The sequence below is a fragment of the Gordionus sp. m RMFG-2023 genome, chromosome 3 (assembly GCF_954871325.1).
Source record: "Gordionus sp. m RMFG-2023 chromosome 3, tfGorSpeb1-WG-v2, whole genome shotgun sequence".
Lineage (NCBI taxonomy): Eukaryota > Metazoa > Nematomorpha > Gordioida > Chordodea > Parachordodidae > Gordionus > Gordionus sp. m RMFG-2023.
The window spans coordinates 9,160,283-9,174,069 of record NC_088777.1 but is presented as its reverse complement, the minus strand read 5'-3'; the positions used below and the strand labels follow the sequence as shown (position 1 = coordinate 9,174,069).

Below are 13,787 nucleotides of genomic sequence, written 5' to 3'. Positions count from 1 at the left end.
TTAAACTACCCTTTCAAGTGAAAGAAAAAGAGAAAGAAATGGGTGGAATAGGGCATACTTTTTAAATATTTTTTTGAGGATGTCTTAAAGGCACAAAAAAAAATAAACATCTATCACACTAAGTTTTTAATTCTAAATTATTAGATGAGTAATTTTATCACCAAATTTAGCATTTATTTTCAAAAAAAAGGAATAGCTGCTTAGGGTGCTCATAATTAGGAGAAATGGAAGATAGTTTAAGAAAACATTAGGCTCTAGAGAAGAGAATGCTAAATAACCTAAATTTCTTGTGTAAATTTTGGTTTTATTATAAATATAAGAGGACATTTTCAAAAGAAATCAAATGTCCCAGTAAACGTTAGACAAAATATTTAATGTTCTCTAAAATAAAGTTTCAGATGAAAAATTATGTTATATTGTATTATTTTTTTTAAATAATCTTGTAATTTTCCGCTATCCTACCATTAATTTTTTGCTTGCCGTTAAAAAATAATATGTTTTTTCTGGTTTTTTCATAATATTTTTTGAGAAGTTTTTTTTAAGGAATAAATTATATTGCTTTTATGATATTCTTTGAGTTAATTATACTAATTCTTTTTTTAAAATATGATTTAAAATTATGACTAAAATAATTTAAAATATTTAAATCGATAAAATGATCATGAATGAGGTACATAAGTGAATGTGTTTTTATGTATAAATAATGCACTTTAATTTTCATCTTTGGTATATAACAATTCTTTGAATTTTCACAAAAAAAAAAGATTATCCTCCTATTTTACTTGGCAAAGAAAAAAAATATATAACTTATGTTCTATGCATTAAAAGAATAATTACATAAACTGGGGTGGAAAAATTTTTTTTTTCCTTAACGCGGTAATGTTTTGCTTCAAGTTTTCTTAAAAAAGTGCCATTGTGTCACGGGTTTTCCGGGGTTGAGTAGCATATCTTTCCAATGTTTCATCTCCATAGGACTACTTCGAGAGGAAAGGAGGAAGGAACCAATAGTATCGTTCCTGGTAAATTTATCGTAATCCTTGGCCGTTACGAGTACGGATACATGGCGTATCTTTTCGGTGGGAACGGAAAAGGTAAAACTTTCTTGAAAAACCGGGTTAAGCGTGTTAAATTTGGTTTGAGTCTTGCATTTAACCATTTTTTTACCGTTCTCTAGGAGCCAGAGGGTTATGTAGGGATCTGGTTTAAGGGAGGATATACAATAAAAGCGCGCACGCATTTAAAATAGATATAATATTATCGATTAAATTTATTATGTAAAAGAGAAAAATAAAATTTTCAATCCAATAAGAATAAAGTTTTTTTTCTGGCATATGGAATCCACGGAAATTCAGAATCTCTCAATTTTAAATCATTTACCGGAAACGATTTTGAAAATTTAATAAATTTGAATTCGACCAAATAATGTACTATTCCAGTATGCAGAGTATACCTATAACTACCCCATGAATTTCAGACAATTTTTGCTATTAACTTTTATGTATTTTTTTTTTAAAATTTATAACTTTATTATTCAAATTGCTTACCCTTTTCAAATAAATAGCGACTTTTTTCAAAAATTAATTAAATATAGAAATGACGCGACATTGAAAAGCAATATGGCTGGCTTGTATGTCGATATAGCCAAAAAGATTAAATGAAAAAATTTTACAAAAAACGAAAAAAAAATAAATTACCCAAAAATTGGGTTAAGAAGTTTAAAATTGTTTGATTAGGCATTATGAAACCACAGACTAAACGGAGTCAATAGAACAGGGTAATACGAACTGAGGGCGTGTTCAGATCTCTTTTATAAAATTGGCTTTGATTAAGTTTCTGTTATCAAAATTTCCGCTAAAACGAGTTTAAAATTACTGAACCCCATTTCGGGTCCAGAACCCTGAGAAATAACAGGAAACGATAATAAAAGACGAAAAATAAGAAAATGTTGCAATCGGGGGAAATCGCAATACATTGGGGTTTGTGGTCAATAATATGTGGGAACTGTTTCGATATAAAATTGATGGTGACACAATAATAATATTTAAGTTTATGAAATTTCAATCTAATCTTTATATAAAACATGTTCTTTTTATTTATAATTATTTTATTTTTAAACAATTAACTTTTAAACTCAAAATAAACGTAACATTCAAGTCCCAATTGAACAAAATACAATATAAAAATAACGCCTTAAACAATGTTATATAAACATTAAGATACATATTGATTATCACAAAATAACATATCAGAAATGTCATCAAATACTTAAAACAAACCAAAATAAGGTGTCCTAGATTAAAAGCTTTTTAGCATTTACTAAAAAGTAATTTAGTATCTAAATTAAGTCGAATCTGGCACAGCATATGTTACTAGATATAAAAATTAAAAAATAAACCTAAAATAAATAGTTCAAAAATTCAGGGAAGAATTGTCTAAAATACATGGTGTGGGTAAAATATACATGTCGAAATACATTTCCAATGATAAAAAAAATATATAATTAAATTATCATCGATAAAGCATTTAAAATTGAGACTACCTTTGAACCCATAATGCATGCATGTTTATTAAAAATAATATGTCCAAAATGGATTTTTAATTACCCGAGGAGCCAATCATGTCGGTGGCTTTGAGGTTTTTGCATCTGATTACATCGATATTCAATTTACCTGGACCTGGAAGATATACGAATGTCATCAAAATCTCGCCTGTTTTCTATATAAAATAAAATATATGCTTTTAGTCTTATAACCCGCATACAGTTAAAGTATTTTATATCGCTTTCTAAATTCCTTACTTATTTAAAAATAGGCCTATATATTATAATAAATATATTCTAAATTTATTATAACACATTTTTATTCTTGTTCTGATTTAGCCTTTTAACCATCCCTTTATATATTCCTAATGTATGAAATAATAATATCTCAATTTACCACTAGTTTTTTTTTAATGAATATTTTATTATATCTAGTTCTAAAATAATATTACATTAAAAGGTTCAATTATATTTAACATGTTGAACTTCTCGGCAAAAAATATTATTCTTTTTTTAAAAATTTAACCGATGATTTATCCATAGGAATGAGCTTTTTCCAGTAATGAGGAAATTGAGATAAATCCACTTCGTTTAAAGGTAAGAAAATTTCCCCTATAGGATCATCCTTGCTGAATCTGTCGTAGTCAAATACTTGTAGGTTCAGGATGCGATTTTGTAATTTGTGATAAGGAAAGCCTTTTGTTTTTTATTTTTTAAAATCGATTTTTTTTTTTAAATTTCAAAATAAATGAAAAATTTATAACTTTTAGAAGTATAGAATAAATTGTCGGTTTTCTCAAAAGTTTCTAAAATAATATTTTAAGGGAAAAAATTCAATTTTCTTTTCAGTCTTCTTTTTAAAGGTTAAAGTAAAATAAAGTTTCAATCTTTCAATCACAACAATTTCCTCTAAAATTATGATAAGTGTGAATGCACTATTTTTTATCTTTTCTTATATAATAGATCTTATAAACTCTATTACCCTGCATTCACAGTTAGCGCGAATTCGCAGCAAAATATATAAAAATTTGTAAAATTATTATATTTATATGATATTTTGTATACTTCGCTGCTGATTCAAGCTTATTATAAATGCTATGAATTCTAATATTATGATGCCCCTTTACCTTCATATAAAAATGTTTCGTTCCATATGGGATTGAGGCATTTCTTTTTGACTCTGGTTTCCATTTTGCTCTTTCTGTCAGGTAGTAGAAATAATCTCGCGTAAGGATCGCTGGTTCCTGTTATATCCTTAGCCGGCAGGGCCTTTGCTTGGAGAATCTAGAATAAAAAAAGTTCATAATAATCATATAAAAATGTTATAAAGAGTCGCATATTAGCCACTTTATGGAATCAAAAGTGTTATCAAAAACTTGATTACGTTTTTAGTGTTAAAAGTGTAAAACTATGTTTAAAAATTTTTTTATGTTTAAATAAACTCTGGACAGAACCCTTCGGTATTTTAAAGTCTGGCTTTTCGGGAAAAATAAGAAAAAAATCTTTCGGATCGGGCCTAGCTTACTGACCCGGGGTTTGAAAAATTAGGCACGATGTAGATCACTAATTTATTCTATTCGTAAGCATTAATGCATTTCTATTATTCATATATCTTAAAAGTTTTTTTCAAAAAAAAGATGATAAATTAAGAATTTTTATTTAAACCACGTAATTTATATTGTAATTTTTTTTTGAAAAAGAATGAAAAATTACTTTGACTATCAAATTTTGACTTTGAAAATCGTAGGATAATCCGAAATGAATGGTTCCTAAACCCCCTTGTTCCTCTTCTTCTCCGGCTCCTGAAGCGTTTAATTCTGCTAACCGATTGCTATCCTCTTTAAATTTAGACTTTTTTTTTGAAAGAAAGAGATGTTTTATATATCAAAGTTAACTCAAAAAAAATAATGTCTTTAAATTTCGTGTTTGCTCTGTAAATGTTTAGTGTCAATAATAATACTGTTACCCAATTGTTTGGGGAATAAAGCGTGACTATACATCACTTCTATTACAATAACATATTATATCAGCAACTATTGAAATAAAGAGAGAATTTACCCGTCAATTTAAAGATAAAAAAAAATTTTCCTCAAACTTACAAAGAGTTAAATTTGAAAATTAATAGCCGCTGCCAAAAGATTTTAAACGTTAAAAATAAAAATAAAATTTAAGTAAAAGTAAAAGTAAACCCATTAATATAAAGCAACGAATATACTAAAATTGTCAGCAAAAGAATAACAGAAATGATTTTTAATCCCCTTATTTATAATTCATATATTAAGTGAGTATGACTAATTAAATTGTTGTTGTTTTGAGAAAATTGGTTGTTGGCCAAATTTAATTGTTATGGGCAGATATTATATTTATTTTAGATCCTCTCAATTAGCATTACTCATTTGTTCCGTGCTATATAACGAAGGCATTAATCAAATATTTAAAAAATAAAATTATTAATCATTACTTAACTTGAAAATTACATCAACCAGAGCTTTCAAATAGTGTATTTGATTTCTTCATCAAATGAAATTAAATAATATTTGCTGAAGATGGGACAATAAAATATGAGACATTTAAAGAAGATGAAAAAGTAATAACTTGGTTATAATGGGATGCCGCCAGGGTGCTTTGATAATTGGAATTTGTCAGCGGGTTTCCGGGTATCGAAAATTTTGATGGAGGAGATTTTGGTTGGGAATAATTACCCCCTAAACTATCTTTCTTGGGGGTACTGTTATTTAATCTATTCAATTACAAAATAATGAAAGTTATGTATCATGTATTATTATATTATACTATATAATAAATATAATATATTTTACAGTTCTACAATAGGGTAACGTTTGAAAAAAACCTTTCAGGCTGGAAAAAATTTGGCAAAGTTTTTATATAAATATATGTTGTATTCCATATCAAATCAACTGAAGATTCAACCCGACCCTCTTCGATTTTTTTTAAAATTTGCATGATGGTAGTATATACACTAACTAGCAATAATATAATATTTTAATTCTCAACTCAGCTTACTTCATGAGATATGGCCATCTTTAGAAACGCGAAAAGTTCATAATACACCATATTTAATTTTAAATATCTCAAAAAGTAATTAAGCTCAAGGTATAATTTAAACTTTATTAAATAACTCTAGAATAGCCCTTTAATATGATATAAAATTTATTATATTAAAAATAATTTTATTACCAAAAACCGGAAATAGAAAACCGGAAATGGTTATAAAATAAAAATTGCCCTTTTTTTTCTTTCAAAATTTTTTAACAAATAGACATTATACATCTTAATATTTGTACAAAATCCTAGATTGGGACCATTACTGGGCCAATAGTTATTACGCTTTAAATATAAATAGTATGGCTTAAATTCTATATTACACGAAATGAGTAATTATTTTTTTAACAAAAGTGATAATATTTGTGAATAATAGTATTAAAACTGAAATCCGAACCCCATCTTAAGATTTATATTCGCCCCTCCCCCCAAAAAAAATTTCTTCTTAAATTCGAGATTTTTGATCTGGCAATTCTATGAGTGAATTATGTAGATTATTTTTTTTGCCTGATAAAAAATTATCTTTGTGATCGTCAGAAATATATTTTCATACAGATTATTATCTACTTATAATTAATTATCAAATAAAATAATTATCATAAAAATCAAATTCAATTCCAACAGCAACAGCCGCCATTTATATTGATTAATTTTATAAAGCCATTTTTCTAAGAAAATTAAATTATCGGTATTCATTATCCAATTTATTTTTAATTTAAAATAATTATAAATCGCTACTTTTATTCCTTACCAAAAAAATTTAAATGTCTAGAAAAGATATTTTTATTCCAGTAAAGTGCTGTAATCCCTTTAGAATAAAATCTCATTCAGTACGTTACGATCTTAGAAATGTTTTACAATAGATGATAGAAGTGAATTCTAGCTGATCAATTAATCAAAAAATTTGTAGCTCTTGCCGGAAAAAATTAAAAAAATATTCAACAAATCTGATCTCACCTTTTACTTCTACGATCCCGATCACATTACCTTCTATTTCTAACTTACCTTCTACCTCAACTATTAATGAAACATTTAGCGATTCTGAACCTGATCAACCATGCAATAATCCCGACTCTTATACAGATTTTAATACTTCAATTTCAACTTTAAATGAAACTTTGCCATTTAGGGAAGACACCTATTAAAAAGAAAAGGTTAAATGAAAAAAAATATCCTTTAAATAAATTTTTGAAAATTCAGGGAAAAATTAAAAAAGTTTTTAAAATAAATCTAGAGGATCAAGCAAAAAAAGATGAAGTTGAAATCATAAATCAACTGAAAGAAAAATTTGCTACAAGTTCTCGCAATGAAAAAATACAAATTTTAACAGTTTTACCAAAATCTTGGACTCATGATAAAATTGAAAAGGAATTTTTAGCCACGAATTTTATGGCCCGGACAGCTAAACAATTAGTTGAAGAAAAGGGTGTTTTGTCAAACCCAAATATCATAAAACCAAGTAGAATAATTCCGGATGACATTGCAAATAAAGTAATAGAATTTTATAATTCTGACGAAAACAGCAGACTTATGCCAGGTATGAATAATTTTATATCAATGAAAGTTAATGGAAAAAATGAAAGTCAAACGTTATTCTAATTCATTAGATAATTTAATGTATGATATTATTTAATTTAATGTTTATAACAATATTAATTTTCCATTTGATATTCATGTAATATAAATAATTAGCTAAATAAAGTTATAAATATTTTCTCTCTAAAATAAAATCGCTAAACTTATATGTTAAATATGACATAATGTTTACTAGTGGGCTCACAGCCCGAAACATTTATAAAAAAAATATAATCTGCCCGATCATAAAGGAATTTTCTTTTTATTTGTTTCGTAAATTACTATATATTTGGTATAATTTAGGATTTAAGCCATGCTATTTATATTTAAAACGTAATAACTATTGGCCCAGTAATGGTCCCAATCTAAAATTTTGTACAAATATTAAGAAGTATAATGTCTATTTGTAAAAAAAATTTGAAAGAAAAAAAAGAGCAATTTTTATTTTATAGCTATTTCCGGTTTTCTATTTCCGGTTTTTGGTAATAGACTTTTTATTAATAAAATAATTTTTATATCATATTAAAGGGCTATTTTAGAGCTATTTAATAAAATTTAAATCATGCCTTCAGCTTAATTACTTTTTGAGATATTTAAAATTAAATATACTGTATTTTGGAATTTTCGCGTTTCTAAAGATGGCCATATCTCATGAAGTAAGCCGATTTGAAAAGTAAAATTTTACATTTTTATTAGTTAGTGTATATACTACCAACATACAAATTTTTAAAAAAATTGAAGGAGGTCGGGTTGAGAATCGACTTTTTTGGTTGATTTACTATGGAATACAACATATATATTTGAAGAATTCTGATATTTCATAGAAATGGTAACCCATAAATTATAATGTTTGTAATTTTTTTTACCACTTTCCAAGATTATAAATAGTTGTTTATTTTGGTTTAACAACATATATTTTGTTTTAGGCATTTATATTTTAAAAATAATTAAAAAACTAGGCAGGGTTACCTTAGTGAAAAATTGAAACTGGACCGTACTAGCAAAAAAATAAATTTCCTCTGAGGCGGACCTGATAATTTCCCTTTACAAGCAACTAATACTTTACTTAGATATGTACTAACGGTTTATAAAGGTTCGTTACAGTCACCTTATAAATTTTAATTTTGAATATAATTTACTTTAATTTTTGCCATCACTTAAGTTAATATATTGTTTATTTATAAAATAGATGATATTAATTAATTTTTATTATTATAAGTGTCTGAATAATATATAAAAAAATATATAAGAATTATAACTCATTTATAAATATATTATTTGAACGTATAAGTAATGTATTTTCCAATATAAGTGGATTCACATTTGTTTACAAATAACACTTAACCCCGAAAAAGCCCTTTTAACAGAAACATGTGTTACGGGAACAATAAGCACTATAAGAGCTAGTTTCTATAATTCTGGATATTTAAATTTTTTTTGATTCTCAATACATAAAAACCGATGATTTTTTAGATTAATTAAATGCAACTTAATCAAAAATTGGTTATTTAGATATTTTGCATATTAAAATATAGAAGATAGGAATGCTTCAATACTATATGAAGCAGATTGTGGATCAATTTAAGTCATAGTGAAAAAATTAAATACTTCTTACGGATATTAAATAAATATTTTGATCATTTAATAATTATATAACAACCCATAAAATATGCAATTCACCACAAGGAAAAGAATGTTAAAAAAATATAAAAATATTTATTTTATTTTGGTTTAAACCAATAAACCCAGTTTAACTTTTTTATAAAGATTCTTTTTACTCCTTCAAAAAATAATTATATCGGTTCTGTTAAGGTTCAGATATTTATAAAGGTTTATAAAGGTTTATAAAGGTTTAGCGGTTCATTCTTGGTTCCTAGTTTATAATGTTACAAAATATGTTATTAAATAAAAGTGGCAAATTATATGATATATTTTGAAAGAATATTTAATTGATAATTTTAATCTTTAATATTATGTCCAAATTAACGTTTTTTAGGATATCAAAAATTTTAAAAATGCGCCAAAAGGGGGAAAATGTTTTAAATCTAACTGAAAAATATTTTGGATTATTTACGAAGGATTTATAATGCGAAAGCAAGGGGAAAAGTTACTTATTTATTTTTAAAATTTATATTACCTAAAAAAATTTCCAGGTGGCTAAATTCTGCATTATTCAACTTTCTACTTTTTTTTGTGAGTTGCAAAGACACTGGAATCTCATTAAGATATAATGTTGAGTAACAAAGAGCCAATGGAACCCCATCTAATGAATCCTTATAGGTTCAATGGTTCATGATTATACTAGAAATATTTTGTTTATTATGAGGATAGACTAATATTATTATATAGATTCATTTTATTTTGGCAGATAAAATATTTACTGCCGATTTTTTTTATAACGGGGTTTATCTTAATGAGCCATAGTTTAATTTTATTATCCTTATAACCATTTCTGCCTCTAAATTAGTATTAAAAATGTAAATATTATAGATTTTTTTTTGGAATAATTAAACTAATATGAGTATTTTTTTTAAAAAAAAATAAATTAAAATATTACAAAATGTTTCATGAAAATGTTGATGATAACATCTAAAAAAAATAATTTATTCAACTAAAAACATTCGCCTAAAATTAGAATTTTACAGATTACACAATGTGAATATATACGATACGATTATGGTCGGCCTCAAAGAATTTATTTTTAATCATATGACGTCAGATTTGACTAGTTATAAAATAAATTAAAAATATTAAGAAATATTTTTATTATATATATATTTAACCCTAACCCATATCGCACACCTTAAACCCTGCATTTCACAGTTAGTTCGAATTCCACCGCGAAACATACAAAATATGCTGCAATTCAGTTATACTTCGACGCTAATTGGCGCTAACTGTGAAATACAGGATAACCAATATCTCTCTAACCTTTAATCCTATGTTTAATTTTAAATATATTTCATCCAATTAAAAAATTTCCTTGGATGTAGGATTTCTTGAGTTGGGTATCAATTAGTGTTGTTAAACGGCTCGTTTTGAGCCGGTTTTTAAAAACGGCTAATTCAATATTTTAGAAAAATATTGCCTTAGCCTCGAGATTTCGATAATATATCCAAACATTTGTGCCATGCCATGTAATGAAAAAAATATTCAGGCTTGCGTAATATTTTTTTAAAAATATATTGAGTTAACCGTTTTTAAAAATCGGCTCAAATCAAGCCGTTTAACAACACTAGTATCTATAATATAATACTACTTATATAATGAAAAATGTAATAAAAAAAATTATCCTCGAAAAATCTATTTAATAAAACATGTCAAACTGATCCATTTCCTTATTTTGATGAATTCCCATTCTTCTAATTCTATTGGATCTAAGGTCTGACATAGACTAGGGGTCGCCTATAATGCGATTTTTTTTTGAACCAGTAAACGAGAAATCAAAAAATTTTTCATAATATCAAGATATTTTTTTTAAAAAAAATAAACTATTATTGATCACTACAAAGTGTAAAGGCTCTAAAAGTCATAATTTTCCTTCTTTCTTTTTAAATTGAAAAAGATAATTTTAAAAAAAAATCTTACATATTGACTGAATTATTTAAGACATAATAGTTTTTGTTCTATGAAGAAAATCATAAAATGATTAGAAATTTATGAAATCTCCTTGGAATAAATTGTTAGATTCAAATGTTCCCACCAACCTCCCTTTTCTTTTTATTCTTTTATATTTACAATTGCCAGATATGATTCATAGAATAAACGTTCCTCACCTTGAGTATATGGTCAAATAATGCTATTTTTTGGAAAAAAAAATCGTATAGCTCTTTGTTGGTAAAACAATTAATTGCCCATATTTTAAAAAAATCGATGTTAAAATTTTTTGAACCATTAAGGTTATTAGAAAATGATATAGCATTATCTCCAGTCAACTTTTCTTAAAGCGAATATTGCATACTCGTACTGACCATCATATAATCTATCATACATTTAACAAAATAATAATGATAAGATAAGATTATTTAGATAAAAATTAATTAAAATCGATATAAAATTTTGGAATGTTTGCTTTAGTTTAACTTTGACATAGCCATTATTAACATTACCATATCTCTTATGAAAGCTTACTCAAAGCAAAACAACAAATTATATCTCTAATTAATAATTAAAGTCTTATATGGAATGACTCAAAATAACCTTAATAAAATCATACATAGAATTACGATAATATTAATTTTAGAAATTTATAGTCCATCTAGGCATAGATCAAATATTGCTTCATTAATTAAATATAACATTTTTATTGCTTTCTAAAATGGATTTTTATGGACTTTGTCCTCATTATAAAAGGATTTTTGATAGATCATAGATAACACAAGGTTTGGATATCTAATAGTATGATTTTGAAGTTTAGACAATATTTTTCTGGCTATAATATTGAGCTAGCCGTTTTTTAAAATTGGCTCAAATCCAGTTTTATTAATAACAGTTTGTAAGGGCAAAAATTTCTAATCAGCATTTTAATTTTTCAAGTAATCCCTAAAATTTGTTGGTTCAAAATTTTCTTTATAAAAATATGTATCCCTTGATGACGATTAGTTTAAAGGCCATTTTTACAATTTTTTAAAAACATTTAATTTATTTATTTAATAATAAATCATCTATTACTCTAATGAAAATAAGGTTATTTTTTTTCTTTATTCTCTAAAGGGAAGGGATATGTTATAAAATTTATTTTTGCTTATTACATTACTTATATAATATATTATAATAAGAATTTATATAATATATTATAATAAGAATTTATATAATATATTATAATAAGAATTTATATAATATATTATAATAAGAATTTATTAAATATATAATAATTTCTATTTAATAAGATTAAGTCTTGATGGCGTTAATAATATAATGATAATAAAAGATATAGCTTGTAATTATATTTCAAAAGAATATTTATAAACTGTATAACCACGATGTAAGCTCACAGAAGTATTTTTGTGAAAAATTAAATTTTTTAAAAAAAAATTGTTAATAACATGTACTTCTATATTCTTTAAATTAACATTTGACATGTATATTAAAATCTCATATCCCAAAAACTTTTTAAATGGCTGAAAATAACCCCTAAAGGACATGGCCAACCAAATAATCAGACGTGAGAAGTATAGAAAATATGGAGATGAGAATGGTGAGGACGACTGCTGGGGTATCAAGAAAGGATAAAGTGTGAAGTACAAGAATATTAGGAAGTAAGACTAAGATGATGATGAACAGACTTAGGAGGTATGTGCAAATGAGAAGGCCTATGAACTAAATAGGAAATAAGGTTAAGAGATTGGAAATGATGGACAAACGTAAAAGAGGAAGGCCAAAACTTCAATGGAGCCATAAAGTTAGAGCCAATATGAAGAAATAGAAATTAGATAAAAGAGATAGCATGAATAACATAAAGTGGAGAGAAATAGTGAAGGAGCTTTCATTTCTACAAGATGTAGGGTTTATACCATACCTCAGGGCCCTAAAGATTATTTACATCCTTATGAAGAACTGTGAAATCACATGCAATTGCTATAAATTACACTTACTATCATTCGCCTTAATTTATTCGTTTTTTTTGTAAATTTATGGTAGACTGCGTCTTAATTTTTTTTAATTTTAGTTAATTCTGAATTCTATTCAGAAAATCAGTCTTTTGGACACCTTTTTTTTGGATTTTTTTAAATATAAATTATGACATAAGGTGAAGATTTCTTTAAAACCCGCTTAATTCTTATTTTTTTTAATCTAAAAATCACTATTCGGACTTTTAAAAAGCAATCGAGCTGTAGCGCTCGATATCTTCTTTTCAGAAACATAGATTACTCTTCAAAATATTATAGGAACTTTTTCCAAATATTGAGGTGACCACAAGATCAAAAATAACTTTATTTAAGGATATTCTTTTCATTTTACTTTACCAATAAAAAAAGAGACTTCATAGTTATCTAGGCTATAATTTCATTATGCTATATAATTTTTGCCTCAAGTATTTTTTTTTCTCATAACGAATCTAACGAGAAAGCCCAGGGTATCCTTGCACACAACCCGGGTTATTTACAAATAAATGTATATTAGCTTTATTTTAATAGAAAGATTTAAAAATCGAGAAATTATTGGCAAACTTTATTAATGAATTTAAATATTTTATGAAAACTAAAGTTTACAAATTCTACTATAAAAATCATCATAATTAGCACATAACTCGTGTGCCCATCTTTTATACTCTACATTCTAACCATTCCTGGTTATTATGATCATTTTTATAATTTTTATATTATAAATCTATTAAATAAATTTGTTCTAACATATATATTTAGAAAATCTTCAAAGGTTTTAAATTTAATCTATATTTTTCTATCTAAAATACCAAAATTATTTGAAAATTATATTTGCTAGTATAGAAATTAAACATAAAAATTTATCATGATTTTTGCTTAGCAAATTTGGTAAAGATTTAAAATATGAAAGATTCATTATATTTTTTTATCTTGGTTTTAATTTTAAATCTATTGAGTAAATTTGTTATAACATATATTTAGAAAATCTTCTAAGTTTTAAATTT

General features: G+C 25.5%; 1 protein-coding gene across 1 annotated transcript in view; it reads right to left on the bottom strand.

Moving 5' to 3' along the window:
• Window positions 1-364: 364 nt before the first annotated feature.
• LOC135927426 (rabphilin-1-like) overlaps window positions 365-13,787 on the bottom strand; it is a 90,876-nt gene continuing 77,453 nt past the window's right edge. Inside the window, exons 7-12 of the mRNA XM_065463404.1 lie at window positions 5,135-5,279; window positions 4,253-4,390; window positions 3,667-3,823; window positions 3,066-3,235; window positions 2,604-2,715; window positions 365-1,197 (exon numbers count right to left, since the gene is read on the bottom strand). Coding sequence (XP_065319476.1) covers window positions 890-1,197; window positions 2,604-2,715; window positions 3,066-3,235; window positions 3,667-3,823; window positions 4,253-4,390; window positions 5,135-5,279 — 1,030 coding nt within the window. The 3' untranslated portion in view covers window positions 365-889. The remainder of the gene's footprint in view (window positions 1,198-2,603; window positions 2,716-3,065; window positions 3,236-3,666; window positions 3,824-4,252; window positions 4,391-5,134; window positions 5,280-13,787) is intronic.